We start from the raw sequence: 20,914 nt of genomic DNA, 5'->3' as shown, positions 1-20,914 counted from the left end.
TTTTTCAACAAAAAATACATTAATCTTATTCTCGTTGCGCCAGATTTGGACGCAAGTTGAAAATTTATTCAGAAAAGCATTGTTAAAATCAAGGAAAATAGTTTGAAAGTTTGAAATGTTGAATGACCGGTGTTACAGTAGTTGCTACTGTTGCAGAAGCAATATGTCCAACTGAAAAGTTATATTAATTGAAAAAAATGGAAAAAATTGCGAACCGTTTTGGAGGTGTTGCTTGATCGAAAAATGTGTAGCACTCATTTTGGACGGTGGTCGAGTTGCCGGGACCAACAACGAGGTTGTTCTGGTGCCTGGAATCAACAATTTGAAATTTTTGAAATTTTAAAACCTATATTAACATCAAAATCTTTACGAGACCAGACATGTATATCCCTGATTTGGAAATTTTCCAAAAAGGCTAAAGCTTTATTATCGCAATTTCGCTGAGTAGCGACTCACCAGCACTCTGATCTATATGGCTCATATGTCGCCTCCTTCGTCATCGGTTCAGTGATCTTCACGCAGAACACGTTTGTCTTAAATTATTTCTACATAGATATCTTTGAATCTATTCTACATAGTTTAAAATACCTCGCAGTTATTATTATACTTGAGACACGAGTTCTCATTTCCTCCGTCTTTATGGCCACGCCATCCCTCACATTGATGACATAACAGAGAATCTCCTGAGATATTTCGATGTAGATAGATTTCCAACCAAAATAGAAAACTAACCGATTCGAATGAGCAGGAAGATTAGAAATACTGAGAAGGCCATTTTGTGTATGTGTTTATTTCAAAGATTAAAAAGAACGAACGGAAATGTTGAAATCGTAGAAAACAGAGCTACACACATATGTTTCTAGTTGTGCAGCGGGGGCAGCTTCTCGAAATGTGAAATAATGGGCGAAAACGGCGGGGTCAAATGGGCTCTGAGAGCCGACACAATACACAATTCATAATCGTTTAGACACTACTACATGTGTGTTTCGTCGAAAAATGTCCGGAAGGACTCAAAAACCGCGCGAGGAAGCGGGAGAGTAGGGAAGTTTGACAAGAAATGCAGATTTTCATGTTTGTATTTTGGGAATGACATTTAGCTGGCCTAGAAAATCAGGAGCACTGGTAGAGTTGTCCTAATTATTTTTTGAACCATGCTAAGAACAAGTGATACTGACTGATGGTCTACATTTTTGGTTAAGTTTATCGAAAAAATAAAAATATCACACTGTTTAAGTCAATTCTCGTACTACAGTCCCTTTTACAGTACTACTACAAAAGTTAACTTTTTTAATTACAGTAATCTTACAGAACTCCTAAATACGCCTACAGTACTAGTGCAGTACTGCGTCAACATCATCAACGACAACTTAATATCCCTTCAAAAGTCAAAAGTTTACTTTTTTCAATAATTACAGTAATCCTACAGTACCTCTACATTACCACTAATCTACCCCGACCATGCTCTTTTTTCCAAAAACTACAGTAATCCTACGATACAATCACCGTAACCCGCCCATATCTCCTCACTAACCTCAGATCCATATCTTTCCAACGACAAAACCTTTTTTTTCGAAAACTACAGTAATCCTACACTTCTACAGTACCTCCAGAATTTTATGAAACTATGCAAAATTTGCTTCTATCGACATTAGTTGGTTGATGGAACTCAAAACCCTGGAAAATTAAAAAAAAAACGTTTTTTGATAAACATTTATTAAAATGATTGGAATTTCGAAGTTTAGAAAAAAACGAACAACGACATCGTAAATTGTGTGTGATAAAAAAACAAGAGGGAAGCATAAGGAACATTGACTGAGGAGATCTCGGGGCACAAAAAACGCCGAACACTCCAACTAACCGGAGATGTCTTATAATAATTTACATTGGTATGTTTACCAAAACAAATGGAGCTTAACGACGGAAACTCGATGGATCATCAATCTGGAAGAGGTGAGCGTCTGCGGAATCGATTGGCTTATCGTCCGAACGAATTGGAAGGAATTTTCCGTCGTTGATTGGCTCGAGGCTAGCATCTGGGGAGATGACGTTTTCCTCAGATGAAGCTGGTGGAGCCCATGCTTTTTCCTTGTCTGCAGAAATTGCTGTGGATGGTGGAGCTACTGCGTCGTCGGAAATCACATCCATTGGAACATTGAAATCGGCATTTTGAGATGCAGCTGGATTCGGTTGGAATGGCATCGCTTGATTTTGCATTTGATTCTCATGATTTTTAATCATCCAGTCATCATTTTGCTGCCACACGTTGCTCAGTTGTTTGAATGGATCTTGATTTTGATTCTGGTTCTGATTCTGATTCACTTGTGCCTGATTCTCATTATAAGGCATGTACCATGGCTGTGCCTGCTGCTGCTGGAATTGTTGTTGTCCTCCAACTGGAACCTGCGGGAATCCATTCCATTGATTAGTTTGAACTTCCATTGATCTTGGTGGTCCCCACCAATTAGCTGGTTGTTGTTGAAAACCGAATTGTGGTGGTGGTGATGGTGGTGGCATGTTCCATTGGAATTGTTGCTGATCCTGGGGCTCTGAGTAGTCATCGTAAATTTGTGGGGGTCCGTCGAATCTGGAAAACGGGAAAGTTGGTGTTAGTAAAGTTTTTGAACAAAAAGTGAAAATAGGAAAATAGAAGGCACCTGTTAAATGGACCGAATGGACGTCTCATTCCGTGACGGTCGAATGTGAGACGGCTGAAATGGAAAGGTAGAAGTTTCCCCAATGTTAATCCAACACACTAAAAACTCACTCATTATTATTATCATAAACGTCATTGATTGGTCCTCCGAAATCTTGATGTGGCATCGCGTACTCACCGAATCCATCAGCAAGATTTTGTTCGAACTGAAACATGTGAAATTAGTTTCAAAATTAATTGATCATTTTGGTAACCTACCGACGCAGTTTCATCAAAGTTATTTTCCTTATTTCCTCCGTACAACGGTTTCACCTCAACCACATGAACTTGCATATCTCCCTTCAATCCCATACTTTCTGCGTGTTTTCTGATCTTATCCATCAGTGCTTGCAAGAAGCCAAACTTTTCGTTTTGCTCATTTGAATACTGATTGAACATTAATGGTTTTGCAACATCATTCGACTCTTCTGAAGAAGAGACTTTGACTGTATTATCATCGTCTTGTGGTTGAATGACATCGATAATCTTTGGTTTTATCGGGTCATCACTTCGGCGAAGTGGCAGCGACTCGACTCTGCAATTTGTAAGGTTAATTGGAACTTCTTAGGAAACTTTTTTTACTGGAATTTGAGGTGTTTAATTTCAGTATTAATTTTGTAGATCAAAATTTGAAAATTTCAAAAAATACAACTCACGGTGACTGTTTCTCCAAAGCCATTCTGTCTAATTCTTGTTGTTGAGAAAGCAACTCGTAGCCGAGCATTCTCTGGCGGAGCTCCGCCCATTTCAGACGAAGGAATGCTTGATCTCGTTGGCGATGATAGGCGACTTCAGAGATTGCAAGGCAGAGAAGGACGAGACAGCAAGCTCCGATGAACCAGGAAAGTACTGAAAATGAGGGGTATGGTTCAAACTTTGTTGTTAAAGCAAGCCTACCTGCCTTCCTGATACCTACGTCCCTATAGATTTTTAGCCAGTTTACTAGGTTTTAGAAAAACTGGTTTTTTGTTCAAAAAAGTGGTTAATGGTTTTTCTATACACGGTTGCACAAGACTTTTACAACACGTTAGAACTTTTTCCTATTTTTTGAATTCCCGATTTCCGGAACTACTGAAAAAAAAACTCACATCCACAAGTGAATCCGCTGAATTTGCGTCTCGGCGACTTGGCCAACACAATAGTTGGCGATGTCGATTGAAGTGGCACTCCAGAAGTCACAGAATCAATCGGGATTTTTGATTCTTTGATGTCATCGGCGGCGCGGTCGGCCTTCTGATTCTCATCGAGTCCCAATGCAAACACCTTCATTCGTGGTGTTTGGTGAACCTGAAAGTTGGAACTTAAAATCAGGAAACTGATGTTTTTGCAAGTTATAAATGTTTATGTGAAATCTGGGAGAACACAGTGTTCAGAAAGCAAGCCGAAGAGAAAAAAAGCGTCAAAACAAATAGAAAATTCCAAATGTCCACTGGTTCTGCTAGGGGTGACACAAGTGTTTGTTGAGAAAGAATTGAGAAGAAAACTTGGATTACGGCACACTTTAGTACTACTGGAACTGTCAAAGTGACGTCGCGTACGAGAGGATCAATTGGAGACTGGAAGGATTGGAGGGACATGTCAAGAGAATGTTTGTAGATTTGGGCTTGGCCTGCCATTTCCCGATTGTATACAAAAAGTGATAAGTAAATATTAGGGAGGAAAAAGTTCAGAGAATGTGTGGATTTTTTGGCTGCATGGCTGGACAAAACCTTATACCTACATGCCTTCATTATGCCTGCCTACGTGCCTGCCTACCGCTTATAATTTGTATTTAGGTATGAGCTTAATTTTTTGTATTTGCACGTGTGTTTGCAAAATTTCTTCTTTTGAAAGTAATTTTCAGTACAAAAAGAAAACTCAAATAGTCTGAATTTCCACAAAGGAAAACACGGAGGGGATTCAAAAATGCGGATTACCAAATTTGAAAAAAAAGATAATTGTATAGTTTTTATCTCGTGGTATTTCTAGATTTTTGATTATTTTGAGCATATTCTGATATAATTCCTACTAACTCTGCCTGAAGCAACTTTTAACAAGAATCATGTTAAGTTTGAGTCAACGGGTGCTTCAAGTGGAAGGGTGGGGTAGGCATTGGGTAAACTACCAGAATTTCATTTCTGAGAGTTTTACTTTCCCAAATTTCGAATTAAATATAAACTCCTAATTTTGGAAAATTAAGAATCTAGAGAACAATAGTGCATGCTTTAATCTGCCCGATTCCAATGAAACAAGTGAAGGGCGTCGGCGGTCTTCCAAACACCAAATCAAATGAATGAAATGCACAATAACCAGAAATAGCCGGATTGACACATAAACACCCGGTTGGCTGCTGCCGGGTTGAAACGAGTGATATGTATATGTGCCACTGTGCTTGGCGCCCATCTCCTCCTCTCCACCTTCCTTTTCCCTCCGGTAAACAAGACGGGGCCTGTACCGGAGACCCGGGACTAGTCCCCCTTTCTCTTTTTCTCTCATACCTTCCGCGCACCTGACAGTCACCGACCGGAACGTCGGCGGTCTCCATGGATCGTGTGATCTCTAAGTTGTTCGAGGCGCGGAAATCATTTTGTTCTCATGGATTCCGAGGACATCCGAGCCCTGGTGTGGTGAGAAAAAGAGAATGAAAGACAATCGGAACGCACTAGAATGGACATTCGGAGTTGTTTGTTGAACATGCTCCCTTTGTAATGAAAAAAAACAACAATTCAAACTATAATCGGGAGAGAGAGAGAGATAAACTCCCGCTTTGTAGGTCATCCATTAATGTGTACTTCTTAACTTTAAGCTAAACTTCAAGGGGAAAAGGAAACTCTTAGGTACATGAAATTCCAATATATTATTTTAAAGAACTCTTAACCATAAACAAATAGAACATTAAATTATAAGTAAGTTCACAGTTGACAGGTTTGTCAGAAAATTGATGACAAGCGAGATATGTGTGTAAGGTAGGCGTAGGTCAAAGACGGTCATTGTGTGCCTGAATAGAAGGCTCCCAATAACTATGATTTGTACAATACATTCCATTTTTAAAGGTTAACGTTTCTAATAATCGTTTTCCAAAAACTAGATAACTTTTGTCTTCAAAAAACAAATTTTGACTAGTTTTTCAGTAGGTAATTTAAGAAAAAACTGTAACAATCAAGGTTTATTCCCGTCCAAATTCAAAAGTTCAACGATTATCATGCAACATGGCCTTGTCCAAAAACTATGGTTTTTTTTATAATTTGTACTCAATGTATGTGTCATCAAGAGACAGTGTCTACTTTCCTTCCTTCAGATGGCCCGTCTCAAGATGATGTGAAGACTAAAAGTCAACCTCCCCTATATAGATCAAATTGTCTTCACTCGACATCTTTATTTCTCGACGACGATGAGAAGTGTTTTTCTGATTCTTATTGTTGCCTTATGCGGCGTTGTTGAAGCATCTAATGCAACAGAGAAAGAAGTTGTATGTCCGAAAGGATTCAAGTTGTATGAGAGGAAGCCGACGCAGAGGAATAAGTTCACGAAGAACTGGTGTATGAAGGTGGATTAAAGGAAATAATTTTTCAAAAGTTTAGTGGTTTATCGCGATCCCAAATTTCTGCCCGCTACTGAATTTAGAAATGAGACAAACTTAATTTTCAAATTAATTTTAATTTTTCAGGTAATAGAAAACGAGGATGTCTATGATCGACCTATCGCAAGATCAGTTTGCCTAGATTATGACGCAGTTATTACGAATGTCGAGAACCAAGAGGAGCTGGATGATATCAATGGTAAGTAGCTGCTCAATAAATAAGAGTATTGTTAATTAGAAAAATTATATGTAAAGTCCAACGGAACAATTTCCAGTTGACTAATATTTGCCTACAAGGTGACAGGCGCCTGCCTTTTGCATGCCCACTTACCTACTTTTCAATTGGCAGTTTAAATCTAATAGAAGGGTTTCGGTTGTGACGAAAATTTTTTTGTAGACATGCTGTTTTTCTACGTGGAATTTTTTCTAAATTTTACTGAAACTAAATACTTCAAATGACAAAAAAAGAAGACAGTAAGTAGGCCTGTAGGCAGACAAGTAGAATAGGGCCTACCCGCCCTTCTCGTCTCTTATTAAAAATACGATCGGCGTGATGCCATTTTACAAATTCTCGCAAGCTGAACAAACACCTGGAGGCAGCGATTAGCATTCGTACTATTTTGGAAAGCGAATTTTCTGGTTTTTTGAAAAATTTGGAAAATGTGAAAAAATAGAGCCGGCGGCTAAAACTTTTCTGAAAGTTATGTATTTACTAACATGCTTAAAGCCAATCACTGTTATCATTTATCAAACAAATTATGTAAATGCAACGTCATTGTTATTGAATGTAAATGCTAAAAGGCACAACAAAGCCGACAGAAACTGACAAACAACTTTTAGGCAAGTTAAAACTGAACACAAATTTCAGCTTTAATTCGAAAAAACAATAAACGAGTCGCAGTGGACGGAGTGTTCAATCCAAAATGCCGAGGTTTCAGCGACTGGCGAATGAGAAAGTTTGGAGGACTTTGCGCAAAAGAAAAAGAGGTTTTTGTTTCGAAAAGTGTGTTTCAAGTATCCCGATCGTTTTAGCTATTTATTCTGGAGGACGATCACACCGATCCAGCGTTCATTCTCACAAAGTGGTCTGGAGAACCGCCAACTTCATCAGACAAGTATCAGGAGAAGGGGGACTCTACGTAAGGAACCCAGTGGGATAAAAGCTTCATGTTCTAGTTTTCAGAGAAATTTTCACAATCGCTGAATGTCTATCTCTACATAATCTCCAGGCAATCAAGAATACTGGAAATTTGAAGGATTTTTTGTGAGTTTTTTTTTTGCAGGATTTTCAAACCCAAAACTAAAAAAATTTCAGGTGCGGCGAAGAACCAGACAAACAAGTCGGCGAGGTGCCATTCTTCGGAGTTCTGTGTGGATGTGCTCCAGTATAAAATTATTTAACTAGTGCCAAATGTATAAACAATTTTTGAATTTTTTGAAGATTTTTCAGAGAAATCTGTCCTCGAGGCACAATATAAATTGTTCTTACAATGTATGCCTAGTTTGAAAATGTATATCATGACTCGATTTTTTTTGTGTTATAAAAAATTTTCCCTCTAGAAAAAGTTGAAAAATAGGTAGAAAAATAAAATGCGTCATTTCCGCCCAGCCCCCGAGATACCGTATCATTTTGATGTATTCGGGGAATAATGGTTCCGCAGAAACGGAATCATTGAAGGGATGTACAGCTTTTTTATAGCTTTTGACTAGTACAAAAGCATACTGAAAGCTTCTTCTTGAACTCTTCATAACATGTTAGTTTTATTCTTACTATTCTTGGTTGTTCCGGCGGTTTCTGCAAAGGATCCAAGATGCCCAAAAAACTTTACTTTTGTCAAAAGAACACTAACTTTTAAGAATAATTTTACAAAGGGGTGGTGCTTGGGGGTACGTTATTGATAGAGACAGTACCCAGTTTTAAAATACACTTTCAAGATTTTCAATGGAACGGATGTGGGAAATCGTGACCGAGCCCGCTCAGTCTGTCTCTATCATAACGCTTCGCTGAGCAATCCAGAAAATTCACATGAACTTGAGATTGTTTCTGGTAAGTTGATCATGTTTTTTTTTAAAGACATGTCTTCAATTCAAAATCGCTAGGAAAAATATGCTTCTAAATGTGTAATTAATTTTTAGACGTTATTCGCGCACGGAACATTTCCCTCCCGATTGCACTCGACGGACAACTCTCTCCAAGATGCAAGGCCCTTATTTTCAGAGGCGAACAGAGCCAACAATATTTTGACCAAAGAACAGAGGAAGGAGATTGCAATATTAACAATCATTTGTTTGTATATGATGATATCAATACAGATACTTTATTTATCCGTTCCAAACTAGGTACTTCGGCTGGAACTAATGGAGGATACTCCAGTCAGGAGGACGGAGTAAAGTAAGTGTATGAAAATTTCTAGATTCAACGTCAAACAAGTCTAGAATTCAATTTACAGATTTCGTTTCACCAGAGATTGTAACGCATTAACAGATGCATACTATTACTTTTCTAATGGAACACATTTCTATGCGGTAGATGGACGAACTGAATTGCTCGGATGCTTTGGGGAAAAGGATAAGCAAAATAAACACGAATATAGTAGTGTTCTTTGTGGAAGATTCCCTCTCTGAGTTAATTGATCAGAAAAGACAGTTGTTAATAAATATTTTGGAGTTGTTGTTCGAATTCATCACTTGTGATTATATCAGAAAATACCAATTTTGCAACAAACATCAGTCGAGGATATGCATAATTTTCATAATAAGTATTTTTTGATAGCTAAAGATTGGAGCTAATCATATTTCAAAATTTACAGAGACAGGACTATTTTAAAAGTAAACTACCCTGTAACAAATCAAGAGTTTCGAAGCTTGAAATCAAAAAAAAACTTATTCTTGTAAATCATTTTATATTCTACCTCGGAAGCCGACAAAAGCTTGGTTTTAAAAAATCTAGCTTCAAAGTCTTGTTTTCAACCACAAATGTTTGTGTACATAAATTTTTGGATAGGTATCATAACAAGCAAGAGGGCCTTATGTTAGTCATAGGCTTGCACTCAGTTGCTCAATTTTGACGGCTAATAACTAGGTTGTGTTTTGTTTTACCAAAAATTATAAGCTGACAAAGAATGTGTTACAAATTTCTCTACAGTTTTGGTGTTAAATGTTTTTGATAAAAGGGCTGAAAATGAGGGTACTTTTGTTAGAATCTTTATTAGATCAGATATTTTTTTGTTTCAAAGCGCATGGTTTCAATATTCTTGACAACTTCTATCAACCTACGTGTTATATAAGAATTTCTTTGAATGAAATCATCCAACCTGATGAAGAAATATAATGCGTCGTTTCCGCTATCCAGCCCCGAGATACAGTATCATTTTGATGTATTCGGGGAATAATGGCTCCGCAGAATCGGAAACGCTACAGGGGGCGAACAACTGTTTTATAGCTTTTGACTAGTACAAAAGCATGCTGAAAGCCTTCTATGAAGTTCAGTATAAAATGTTAGTTCTATTCCTACTATTTTTGGCAGTCCCAGAATTTTCTGCGAAGGATCCAAGATGCCCGGGAAACTTTACGTATTTCAAGAGAACACCGACGGCAAAAAATAACTTTACAAAGGGATGGTGCTTGGGGGTAAGTTGTTCATATCAATGACACCTAAATAGTTTTAAAATGATATTTCAAGATTTTCAATGAAACGGATCTGGGAAATCGCGACCGAGCCCGTTCAGTATGTATCTATTACAATGCGTCGTTGAGTATTCCAGAAAATTCACACGAACTCGAAGTGATTTCTAGTAAGTTTTTGAGGATTTTTTTATTGCTGCATGCGGAAAAATGTAAAATTTCCAGAGACTGCTAGCTTGAGAAACATTTCCGTACCAATCGCTCTTGATGGACAACTCTCTCCAAGATGCAAATTCGCAATTTACAAAGGACAAGTAAAGGGTGCAAAACGATTTAATCAAACTTCTGAAGAAGGAATTTGCAATATTAAATATGAATTGTTCATATATGATGATATTAATACGGATACTTCATTCATTCGCACAAAGCTAGGTGTTTCGGCAGGATCAAACGTAAGAAGTGTACAAGCTGATGATGATATCGAGTAAGTTTTGAAAATCGACTTTCCTATTTGCATCCAACATTTCATTTTCAGGTATCGCAGTACAGCAGATTGTACCGTTTTGGAAAAAGGATCGTATCACTATTCTAATGGAACACTAAAAGATGGGCACACTAATTTGATGGATTGTATGGGACAGCTAGCTGGCTCCAAGAGGCTACCAGAAAAAAATGTCACCGCCGTTCTTTGTGGCCGATTGCCGTTCTAAGTAAATGTATTCTATCATTTCTGGAAAGATTAATTTTCAATATTTAATAAATATTATATTTCCGAAATCTTTCTGATATTTCTTATTACCTTAGCTGATTGAAAAGATAAGGTACACCCAATTTGTTTCCGCAAGTGAACTTCAGGTTATTCTTAGGCGACGAAAATCCCTGTGCGGGTTTACAATTAAATCATTTTCGCAACGAAACATTTCCTTTTACAGAGTTTTGACAAGTGTGTATACCATTTTTGTAAACTAAAAGTCAATTAATTCATCTTAACTTTCGTCTCGAACTTTTCGTTTTTAAGTTCCATCTTGTTGATAATACGGCCTAAAAATTGTAAAAAATTTCTCAAAGCTTCCTATTTTCTGTGTCAAGAAAAATCGGAGAGCTCTACATTATCTCTTTTTTGGCTTCCGGAAAACTTTTAGAGTAAATTTATAATGTATAATTTATGATAAACCTCAAGAAAATAGGTACAACAAGCATCTGCTACGTCCAAATCAAAATGTTTAGAAGAATAAATACTACGGTAGAGCATTTTGTGGGTGTTGTTGAACATCACGCTTTTGTTGAAACGATCAAATGCTGTCGGAAAATAATGGCTCCGCATGGCTTAGTCACAATTTTATCGATTTCAATAGGTACAAAACCCCGCCGAAACTTTTCAAAACTGACAGAAAAATGTTCGTTTTCTTTTTGCTATTTTTGACTGCGGTTTTCGCAAAGGATCCACAATGCCCAGAAGGGTTTTCTCATGTCAAGAGAGTCCCAACTGCAAGGAACAATCATACAAAGGACTGGTGTTTGGGCGTAAGTTCCAAGTTTTGGGTTTTGTGTTCATAATGCTTTATGACCATATTTCAGGTTTTCCAATTCAAGAACATGGGAAACCGAGACCGAGCTCGATCATTTTGCAGTTATGTGAACGCTTCATTGACCATTCCAGAAAATGAGCACGAGATTCAAGTGTTTTCTGGTAGGGATATTTTTCAATAAAAACATTTTCAGTGTTGTAATCTTCAAAAACTTTCAGAAATCGCCCGAGCTCATGGAATTGAAGCTCCTTATGCTGTTGACGGTCAAATTTCTCCAAAATGCAACGGTCGTATTAATAAAGTCGAAATCATACTTCGTCATCGATTCAACAGTACAGAAGAAAAAGGAGATTGTAATATCAAGAATAATCTATTTTTGTTCGATGATGTCAATAGTGACACTACATTCATGCTGAGCCATTACAAACGTCGACTTCCAGCTGCTTATATGGTTCATCAAGCTGACAATGGTCCAATGTAAATTAGACATAATTATCAAATAGCGTGAAATCATAAAAAATCAAATATTACAGATTCCGATTCGCCGCTGATTGCATTGTTCTAAAATCTGGAATTGTCAAGGCTAATGGCACAGAAACAAGAAAGAATTGGGGAAGTTTGGAGTTTTGTGTGGGAAAAAATGCAGTGCAGGCTTATACAGACGATGAAAAACCATATGGAAACGACGTGGAAGCAGTTTTGTGTGGAAGACATCCACTTTAATTGTTTTGAGAAACTTATAAGAAATGTGGGTCCTAGAAATGTGATGCACCTTGTCTTTAGTTTTGATTGAAAATTGTCAGCTGAAAAAATAAATTTCAATTTTTTCTATAGTTTTGTAACTTAGTATTAAAAAAATAACATTGAAATTCCCTACAAAACAGTGAAAACTGTAAAAAACAAAAGCGAATAAAAAAAATCTCGAGTCTCGTTTCCCCCATTATACATAAGTACATCAATCCCTATCCTTTCCAACATAGAAAAAAAACACGACACGGTCTATATGATGCGAATATTCGGTAATACGCGATTTAGAGATGATGGAGGAAATAGATGGGACTGGATTTTTTGTCAATTTTTTTTTACAGTGATGATGATTAACTTTTTATGGTTGGGAGGTTTTTCACTGTATTATACATATATATGAATGGTTAAGCAGGAAATGGGGGTTAAAGTAAGTGTGAAAGGAGAAGCCTAGTGACATCAGCAACAGAAGATGCCTGCCGGTGTGCCTTCAAGGCAATCTAGGCCTACCTCGTGCCAACAAACTCCTGAAGTAGGCCAGACAGGTTCGAGGTATGTATGTAGGTAAGCACACATGCCTGGAGCTTAATGAAAACTTTATGGCAAGAAAATGATCTAAACACATGCCAAAATACACTAAACCCCAAAAAAACGGGAACTTTCGAGAGGCCCAGCTGAGAGTTTAACACATTTTGTTGAAAGTAATGTGGGTTTTATAGGAAATCTCTAGCGATCAAACACTCCGAAAACTTTTGAGTTTCATGCATCTTTTTGTGACGTACTGGAAGATTTGAAAAAATTGGAAAAATCAACTGGCAATAAGACGTTTAGAAAAGATGATTGGCAAAAAATGAAACTGAACATTCAAGTGACCAAAATTTGCCAAAAAAAGGAAAAGGAAACATTAATTTATAATTGAAAGATACTTAATCTAATAAACACACGAAACCATAACGATCGTATGAATCACTGGTTTCGAGTGAAGAGAGAGAACACTTGTAGTTTTCAATTCAAGTGAGGTGTCGAGAGTATTGACACATTTATATGCACTTATTCTCATGTTTTTCAAATGGTTTGAAATGCTCACTTCCTCATGTGAAGGGTTTATTAAAGTTCTTGGAAGTTGTGAAAATTAATTGTAAGTAAAAAACTCCGAATTTGTGCGCGCACTTGAAAATTACGTTTTAATTCGGATTTAGGATTTTTGCAACTATGATTTTTTTCAACTGCTCAAAAATTTAATTTTGTTTTTGAAATTTCCAAATTTCTTGGAAACTTTTTAGGACACCGATGTCTTTTCAATCAATACAAATATGAAAAAAAAAAAAAAATCGCATGATCGAAGAGCGGATCGAAACGAAAATTGTTTTGTGTATGAGGGGATGAATGGGGGAAAATACAGAAAACCGAAACGAATTGAATAGAAAAAAATGAGTGGAAAGGGCTAGAGGACGACGGTCAGGATTATTCGTCATTCAAATGTGTGTGGAAGAGTAGATGATGGTCACCACCACTAGTCGTCAACTACAATTAGTCCCCCTCTCTCAATCTACTGGAAAAGAACGAGAAAATGAACACTTTTTGGGTGGGTTATAAGTGGTGTTGGTGTGTTGATTGGTTGGAAAAATGGATTTGATGGGTTCCAGTTATTTTACTGGACATTTACTGTGACTAATACTTAATACATTTTAGCGCGGATACAGTTAGTTGGTATTGAAAACGAAAAGGGCGGAACTCGTTATAGAGAAACGGAAACTGTGAGATAAATTTTCAGGAATTTTAAGAATTTTCGGTATTTTAAAATATAATTAGCGTGTATTTATGGGATTCGGTGTCTCATGTCCCCAAATAAAAAATTTTCTTAAATTGGCTAATTTAAAAATTGAAACTAACAAAAATAAGTTCGAATTTCCCACCGAATTTTTTTAATGTGCTATGTAAATTTCTCGTCACGAGTGGTTTCAAAAAAACTTTTCAGGCCGACTGAAGCTTGAAAGGTTCGGCCCATAACTTCCTGTAGACTAGTGACGTTCAAGAAGAAGTATTTTGTCCAATAGAAATACCAGAAGTTTTAAGATTATTTTTCATAGCAGTTATATGTAGGAAACAGTTCAAGAATTATCATATATGTCAAAAAATGATCACAAAAATGCCTACTCGCCTGCCTACAGGCATACTTGCCTAGGTCTACACCTAGTCCATCTTTAAGGTAACCTACGCCTACCAGAGAATTTTCAAAACGAAGTGAAAGTGTCAAAAACAAAAAGAACGGTGAGGAGTTTATATTGCTCAAGGTGGCAACCTGAAACCAGTCCCCAATCCATGACAAATCTCAAATGACAAATTCTAAGCAAACAAATAGTGAATAAGCTTAACCCACCGGCTCATAATGATGACGATACGTGTTGCGAACTTTCATGAGAAAATATTCGAAGTCAATGGGCATGAATTATATGAATATATCGAATGGTTTGGAAGGCTAAAAGTGGGACAATGCCGTTCACTAATCCGCTTCACTTTATCGCGGTAAGCTAGTTACATTCAAAAAGAGAAACACACAGATTTTTGTCACAAAACCATAATGAATACCTTCATTGTTGAGTATCTCTTTTGTAGAAAATAATGCAGTTCTAGAAATACGACTTTTGAGAAATGACGGCTTAGCTTCAATAAACTTTTTGAGCTCTTTTCTGTGGGCTCTATTGATAGAAATAAACAAACAAAACCTGTGGTGTCAAGTGAAAGTAAATGAAAAAAAGAGGAGAGAAAGTAAAGAGAATGGTGTTCTATTTAATAACTTGGCATTTTTTTGCAACTCAAAGATCAAATTTTGATAAATTTTTTTTGACGCTGGAATTTTTTTTTGCATTTTCAAATGAATTAAGTCTAGACTAAATAGATTTTATCAATTCTGAGATCTAAATTTAGGCACAAAACTTCCTGCCTGCCAACAAGGCGCCTTACGCATACCTCGTGCCTACAACCGTGCCTACCAGGATGTTCTTATATATGCAGTTTTTTAATGCGCCGCGGAACCCAGAAAAGGTCGGTTGCTGTGATTTTTTTGTCCAAATTTAGAGGTAGGTAGGCGCAATGCAGGCTTAAAACCTATGCCCGAATTCAAGCCCGCATACAATCCTAAGCCTAAACCTAAGCCATGGCTTAAGATTAAGACTAAGCCTAAACCTAAGCCTGAGCCTAAGCCAATTGTAAGCCCAAGACTTTCCGATTTCTTAACTGCTAGAAATCTGCTATAACTGTGCTAGAAGTTGAAAAATGATATTTTGATCCAAATCTGAAAATGTTTTTCTGAAAAAAAATCCAGATTATCTTTCAAAGCCCGCTTCGTGGAACTGAAAAGATTTACAGATTTTCAGAGAATTTATCAGAAAATTAAAGCTTGTCAAAGATTTCTGCCATCAAAAAACTTTGAATTTTTTGACTGAAAGACTAGCAAAAGCCCAGAAATCTGTCTACAGCACACATGTTTGTAAGATATATTTGTATTCAACTTCAAAAACGGCCGCACATCCCTTTCTCTCGATTACTAGTTAAATAGAACCGTTGTTTGTCTTTTTATGTTTCTTCTGTTCGTACGGTGGAAAAAACTCAAATAACTTTATTTGAAAAAATGAATTCTCGGATTCTCACCGAGTTTTTGAATGATGATACCCTGAATGAACAATGGAATGTCTAAAACCGGAGAAAAATAATCAGAATTCGTTTTTGTGAGGACTATCTAAAACTTTGACTTCATGGATATTTTCTAAATTTATCGGATGCACAATTGGATGCTCTTCCTCTTCACCGGTTGACTGATAATTGATAGCTTCTTCCGCCTGACCAGTTGCTTCGTGTGGACCTTCGAGTTGTGTCAGGTCGACCACACTGTCTTCGGAATGTGGCCCAACTTTAACGCCGACTGCATTCAGAACCTCGGTTAGACGTTTTGAGTAGTCCATGTGACCTTTCACCTGAAATTTTGGATTTTAAATCTTAGCTGGAAGCTTATGTTTTTACTTAAAGCTGGAGTAGCGTTTTTGGGTTTTTTTCCAGTCTAAAAATGCTTCAAATATATTTAATTTCATTAGATTTGTCAATACAATAATGTGGACAATTTTTTCAATTAGATAATGAAGGTTGGAAAGCTTAAAAATTCAGCTAATCCAATTTCAAGGCTTCCAGATAGGTGTAGAAATGCATGCCTGTCTTACACCTACCTTGTGATATTATTTTTTTAAAATTTTATTGGAAAAACTATCAGAAATTAATTTAAGGTAAATACTCGTACGTGCGTGGAGACTGAAAACCAAAACTAGCGCCAAAATACAGAAAATAGGCGGAGGTAGGCACTAGACACGTTGGTCTGCCTACCATGGACACCCTAACTTTAAAACTAATATCTTCAATAACTTACGATATGGCTCAAATTGTAGTTATAAATCTTCTTGCTATTCCGATTATCAATTGGTCCAGTCCCAGCAATTCTGAACTGAGCGCTCATTGTCCGGTAGAGGAATCTTAAATTCTGTGGCTTAGAAATTTCACCAATTTCATTCAAATTACCCATACCTCAATAACCAATCAGTCTCACAATACCCATTGATAACTCGTCCACTGACTACAGTACACACCTTTGACCATTCTTTAGGAGAAGCTGTTACAGGGGCTCCGAGTAGAATCACATCTTCAATAATTCCAACACTTTCAGATCGCTTGCTCATTGTTAGGAGACAATGAAATATGACTCTTGCACCCAGACTAAACCCGATCAATGTGATAGGTCGCTTTCCATGAGATCTGCTCAACAAGACTTCTGCCAATTGCTCCCCAACTTCAGCAGCACGGGAAACGCACACATTCCATGGATTATCGAGCACCGAGGATACGGACATCAAAGCCACAGGCCAGGCAACAGCGGAAACAAGACCTCAAACAGTTGAGAAGTTGACGGTGGTTCTATGAATAATCGTGAGGAAAAATACCTGCCAACGCAGTTTCCAGTAGCGTTTGCTGGATGGCGACGGAAACCGCAAAACTCATGAGATACTCGATGGCGTTTCCGAGTTCCATGAGATAATTGCTCTCGTACCTGCGAAATAAAAACAATGAGAAAATTGAAAGCAGGCGCGTGGCAATATTAAAATCTTAGCCTAAGCCTAAGTCTAAGCCTAAACCAAATTCACCTTAATGTATACTGTTCTTTCGTATGCCTCAAATGCCTCCACTGATGCACAAATGCTTGGTCTGGACTTGTATCACTCTCAATCCATCCACTAACTACCAGTGAACAACTCAAGCTGACTCCTTCAGACAGCGTCTCCACACTGAACTCCTCAATTGCACCGACCCGTTTCTTCATTTTATATCCAGTAAATCCAGCTCCAGCTACTCCCATTGTTGTACCCAATACAGCTGCTCCCGCAGTTGTGGCTAGCCCTGCAACTGCACCTCCACCTATAAGCATTCCAGCTGAAGCGGCAACAAGTGGAGCCGCGAGCCCTCCAGTAAGACCGATGAGTACTCCACCAACTCCGCCAGCTGCTCCGATCATCAGATATCTCTTGATCTTCTTGTTTCGGGCCGTTTTTTCTCGAACTGTTCTACTATGTCTGAAAAAAAACTTTTGTTTTATAATAGTTTAGATATTGAAAAGTTCTGATCTACTTCACAATCACAATTACAACATGATGAAACCTACCCTTCAGACAATTTTCTAGTTACTCTGAAATATCAAAAATGGAGTTAAATGGTTATTATGAGAGGGGTATTTCAATTAATGACTTACTCAGATTCAACAAATTGTTCTTCCAATAAAGTACTGGCCAACGAGTCTTCAACATCTTCAAATTCAGTCCACACAACTCCCAAGAGAGTTGTCAGGTGTCGGAGAAACACTCGGTATCGGCTATCGTAGTTGCCTGAGAAAAGTTTGGATTTATAAGTAGGCAATTCAAGGTAGGCAATTTAAGTGTAAACGCCTGCCTACCCATGCAACGGGTCTTTTTTCAATTTAAAAAAAAAATCAATAATCCTCACCTTGATTCACAAAAGCCACTAGTAAACTAGCTAGAAACGGTGTAGATCCTTCCGTTTTGTACACAGGATCCTCTCGAACTGACATGATCATTGGTGCAATATCAGTGAGATCTTCTTCTCCTTCCAAGTGGGTCTTGACAGTTTTTATCACTTTTTCAGGTAGATCCAGGCATTGGGTCACTATGTTGAAAGTTGATTTACAGAAGAATCTGAAAATTTATTATAATTTTTTTTTTGGAAAAAAACTCCAACTTACATTGAGTTCGGGTCATTGTCATCCCAAAAGTCTAACCGTAGAACTGTAGTTGTCAAATTGGCAAGTGCAAATCGAGTTGCCGGCTGAAGGACTATCGGAGTTTCCAGTGAACGGTGGCGTGGTGAATCTGATTGTATTCTACCGTAATTTCAGCCGAACCTCCTTTAAACTCACTGCTCCCATTGCTAGATGTCGTAGACATATTTCGTTGAGGAAATCCTCTCGACATAGGTTGAGGACTGCGTTTTGCCTGGAACAACATTTTGGGGTACTGGTAGCAGTTGGGAAAATATGGAAAATATATTCTGTTTTCGGAAAGCTGAAATCTGATAAGCCCATAATTTAAGGTATAAGTTTTGAAAATATGATGTGATTGTAATGCCAAAGTTAATTAGAAGTTAGAGAATGCCTGTGAAAATAAAACTAGCAAAACAAAACAACAAATTGAATAATGGATTGGGAAGTGTTTGAGCTCATTTTTGGAGTTTCAAATGGAACTTATGGTATTTCTACAAAAATAAAATTTTGAGTGCATTTTTTGCTACTGTCGAGGCCAGCAAAATTGCTTCAGAAAAAACTCCAGACATTTTTAAAAAATGTAAATTTTTTGAAAAAAAATCCCAAATTGTTCCCATAATTGCAACACATCATAAAAACAACATATGGGCTTGATTTTTATTGTAAAAAATATTAAAACACTTCAGATCGAAGTTTTTCTAGCCCACATTTTTCGTATACAGGTAACTTTTTTTGGAGAACTTTCCCAAAGGTTTTTTTTTTAAATTTCAAGTGAAAAAGGTTTAAAGGTTTCAAAAAATGTTCAGAATGTTTTTTCAACCGAAACTTTACAATTACTAGGTTCTCTATCTCTAAATCCCCACAAACCAACCTCGTCACTGGAGTTCGAAGAAGTGGACGGTGTCGGTGTGGCGCACTTGCTCATTTCTCCAAAGTAGGTCACAATGGAGCAAGCCGAGAAGAGATTGTTTCTGAAAAAATTGGAATGAGATTTTCCTCTATCCGTTGAGCAGATCTCGTTTATTGCAGAATTCAAAGAAGAAGAAGAAAGGCAAAAAATTGGTCAGAGATTGAAAGGGAGAAGGAATAGAAAAGGGGATTCTTCTTTCAACGAACAGCTTCCTTTTACCGGAAGGACAAGAAGATCCTTCTTTTTGAAATCAAGGCTTTTGTTGCGTTACTGAAAGGGCCTTTTCTAGAGGAGGAGCAGAAGGGAGGCTCTGAAAGGGAAAGGGTCTTAAAACAATTAATTAAGACTTTTCTATTTTTTTGTGTTTTCTGATCTGTTCTGGGTTGGTTGGTTAGTTGATGATTAAGTTGGTGTAAACAAGAAAATGCTTCATTAAGGGCAGCTGGATTAGTTGGAAATTAGAGTTTTCAAGCAAGAAAATAAAGGTCAAGAGTTTCTAGTTTTGAAAAGCACGTATCTAACTATGGGTTCCCTTGTGTTTCAGTGCATTTTGGCAATTTTTAGGAACAATTTGGAATTTATATATCTGTATTTTCACAATACGTTTTACTCAGAAATCAGAAAGTTCGGAAGCTTTCAGAAAATGAATCAAGGAATTTTTTTTTCACATCTCGGAAGTTCAACCTATATAAGGTAATTTTCGACAAGTTTCAGAAACCGTTGGCCGAGTTTTTTTTTCTAGGCCGCATAAATTTCTGAAGCTACTTTTTTAATTAATGTAGCAATGATTTAATTGAAGAATTTTCACATACATATATTAAAAAATTAAAAGGGTTTTTTGCCGATAAAATACTTCATTGTTTATATATAACTTTGAGTTTAAAAAAATTGGTAGACAACTTAAGGAAGATTCTCGAGAAGCAAAGTGAATACTAGAATACTTGGAAAAGTTTGTTCCGAGAATTTATGACCGCCCACAATAAATCTTGTAAACCAAGTTAGAATTCCTATTGCTGAATTTTTGTATTTTCAGACTGTTTTTTGCAGCAAAACTAGGCGCCTTAAAAGTTTAAATATTTGACAACACTGAAAAAACTCTTACGTACATTTTATAGAAATGAGAAATATTGTTGGGAATTTTTAATTGAAAAATTGAAATTTCGACAATATTTGCAAAAAAATTATTTCTTATTGAAATTCATTTTTAAATCAAAATTCTAGAGAGAAAAAAAACAAATGAAACGTTTTCCAAAAATTCGATAAAGTAAAATCAATCAAAATGCGGTAAAGAACACAGTGTGCACAACGAGAGAGGTAAACAGTGCTGACAAGACCTAGACAGTTAGAGAGAGAAACAGGGAAAACAGGTGGAATTGAACGTTTTAGTGGGTGTCTGATTCCTTCCTCCTCTCAAAAATTTCAAGTATTTGTGCACAAATTTGTGAGAAAAAGAAAACAATTGAAAAAAAAACGAAGAGTTAGAGACTACTGGAGAAAGAGGAACAAGAGACAAAAAACTAACCTAATTTAAAATAGGAAAGAG

At 37.0% G+C, this 20,914-nt stretch overlaps 7 protein-coding genes across 8 annotated transcripts; 4 read left to right on the top strand and 3 right to left on the bottom strand.

Annotated features, from left to right (window-relative positions):
* Positions 1–17: 17 nt before the first annotated feature.
* On the bottom strand, positions 18–898 carry F35D11.1 (Protein quiver). The gene is made up of 5 exons (NM_062417.3): positions 733–898; positions 589–683; positions 457–533; positions 216–308; positions 18–171 (listed from the first exon to the last, which is right to left on the bottom strand). Exons 1-5 carry the CDS (start codon positions 773–775, stop codon positions 69–71), a joined length of 411 nt encoding a protein of 136 aa, NP_494818.1. The 5' UTR covers positions 776–898; the 3' UTR covers positions 18–68.
* Positions 899–1,699: 801 nt separating this feature from the next.
* Positions 1,700–14,743, bottom strand: pqn-35 (Prion-like-(Q/N-rich) domain-bearing protein 25; the record flags this gene model as incomplete). Of its 2 annotated transcripts, NM_001381396.1 has the most annotated exons (7): positions 1,912–2,584; positions 2,655–2,708; positions 2,765–2,859; positions 2,912–3,227; positions 3,349–3,541; positions 3,781–3,979; positions 14,738–14,743. In NM_001381396.1, 7 exons carry the CDS (start codon positions 14,741–14,743, stop codon positions 1,912–1,914), a joined length of 1,536 nt encoding a protein of 511 aa, NP_001367814.1. The 2 variants fall into 2 exon arrangements, with proteins under 2 accessions (NP_001379925.1, NP_001367814.1); NM_001393052.2 differs by lacking the exon at positions 14,738–14,743 and having other exon boundaries at positions 1,700–2,584.
* On the top strand, positions 6,054–7,816 carry clec-139 (C-type lectin domain-containing protein). The gene is made up of 6 exons (NM_062415.3): positions 6,054–6,218; positions 6,339–6,450; positions 7,120–7,238; positions 7,284–7,390; positions 7,435–7,515; positions 7,567–7,816. The coding sequence occupies exons 1-6, from the start codon at positions 6,063–6,065 to the stop codon at positions 7,640–7,642; spliced, it is 651 nt and encodes a 216-aa protein (NP_494816.2). The 5' UTR covers positions 6,054–6,062; the 3' UTR covers positions 7,643–7,816.
* On the top strand, positions 8,004–8,924 carry clec-138 (C-type LECtin; the record flags this gene model as incomplete). Its single annotated transcript, NM_062414.4, has 4 exons — positions 8,004–8,138; positions 8,187–8,298; positions 8,388–8,643; positions 8,702–8,924. The coding sequence occupies 4 exons, from the start codon at positions 8,004–8,006 to the stop codon at positions 8,874–8,876; spliced, it is 678 nt and encodes a 225-aa protein (NP_494815.1). The 3' UTR covers positions 8,877–8,924.
* clec-137 (C-type LECtin) lies at positions 9,714–10,652 on the top strand (the record flags this gene model as incomplete). The annotated part of the gene is made up of 4 exons (NM_062413.3): positions 9,714–9,881; positions 9,934–10,045; positions 10,101–10,359; positions 10,411–10,652. 4 exons carry the CDS (start codon positions 9,714–9,716, stop codon positions 10,583–10,585), a joined length of 714 nt encoding a protein of 237 aa, NP_494814.1. The 3' UTR covers positions 10,586–10,652.
* Positions 11,261–12,230, top strand: clec-136 (C-type lectin domain-containing protein). Its single transcript, NM_062412.6, has 4 exons — positions 11,261–11,399; positions 11,454–11,565; positions 11,623–11,881; positions 11,938–12,230. The coding sequence occupies exons 1-4, from the start codon at positions 11,271–11,273 to the stop codon at positions 12,125–12,127; spliced, it is 690 nt and encodes a 229-aa protein (NP_494813.2). The 5' UTR covers positions 11,261–11,270; the 3' UTR covers positions 12,128–12,230.
* A 1,002-nt stretch (positions 14,744–15,745) lies between the features above and the next one.
* F35D11.3 (putative membrane protein F35D11.3) lies at positions 15,746–19,432 on the bottom strand. The gene is made up of 10 exons (NM_062411.8): positions 19,333–19,432; positions 18,618–18,693; positions 18,444–18,570; positions 18,188–18,396; positions 17,937–18,069; positions 17,335–17,760; positions 17,134–17,240; positions 16,721–17,078; positions 16,566–16,668; positions 15,746–16,122 (listed from the first exon to the last, which is right to left on the bottom strand). The coding sequence occupies exons 1-10, from the start codon at positions 19,384–19,386 to the stop codon at positions 15,862–15,864; spliced, it is 1,854 nt and encodes a 617-aa protein (NP_494812.2). The 5' UTR covers positions 19,387–19,432; the 3' UTR covers positions 15,746–15,861.
* Positions 19,433–20,914: the final 1,482 nt, after the last annotated feature.

The sequence above is a fragment of the Caenorhabditis elegans genome, chromosome II (genome assembly GCF_000002985.6).
Source record: "Caenorhabditis elegans chromosome II".
Taxonomy (NCBI): domain Eukaryota; kingdom Metazoa; phylum Nematoda; class Chromadorea; order Rhabditida; family Rhabditidae; genus Caenorhabditis; species Caenorhabditis elegans.
Note: the sequence above shows the minus strand (reverse complement) of the source record. Positions and strands in the feature narration are given on the sequence as shown.

Coding starts and splice junctions, on each gene's coding strand:
- clec-136 (NM_062412.6), top strand. CDS start 11,271: ATGTTCGTTTTCTTTTTGCTATTTTTGACTGCGGTTTTCGCAAAGGAT. Junction 11,566..11,622: donor CGAGATTCAAGTGTTTTCTG/GTAGGGATATTT, acceptor AAAAACTTTCAG/AAATCGCCCGAGCTCATGGA. Junction 11,882..11,937: donor CAAGCTGACAATGGTCCAAT/GTAAATTAGACA, acceptor CAAATATTACAG/ATTCCGATTCGCCGCTGATT.
- clec-139 (NM_062415.3), top strand. CDS start 6,063: ATGAGAAGTGTTTTTCTGATTCTTATTGTTGCCTTATGCGGCGTTGTT. Junction 7,391..7,434: donor CAGGAGAAGGGGGACTCTAC/GTAAGGAACCCA, acceptor TCTAGTTTTCAG/AGAAATTTTCACAATCGCTG. Junction 7,516..7,566: donor GGAAATTTGAAGGATTTTTT/GTGAGTTTTTTT, acceptor AAAAAATTTCAG/GTGCGGCGAAGAACCAGACA.
- F35D11.1 (NM_062417.3), bottom strand. CDS start 775: ATGGCCTTCTCAGTATTTCTAATCTTCCTGCTCATTCGAATCG. Junction 684..732: donor CTTCCTGCTCATTCGAATCG/GTTAGTTTTCTA, acceptor GAAATATCTCAG/GAGATTCTCTGTTATGTCAT. Junction 172..215: donor CAAGCAACACCTCCAAAACG/GTTCGCAATTTT, acceptor ATAACTTTTCAG/TTGGACATATTGCTTCTGCA.
- F35D11.3 (NM_062411.8), bottom strand. CDS start 19,386: ATGAGCAAGTGCGCCACACCGACACCGTCCACTTCTTCGAACTCCAGT. Junction 18,397..18,443: donor GACAATGACCCGAACTCAAT/GTAAGTTGGAGT, acceptor ATAAATTTTCAG/ATTCTTCTGTAAATCAACTT. Junction 16,123..16,565: donor ACTACAATTTGAGCCATATC/GTAAGTTATTGA, acceptor CCAAAATTTCAG/GTGAAAGGTCACATGGACTA.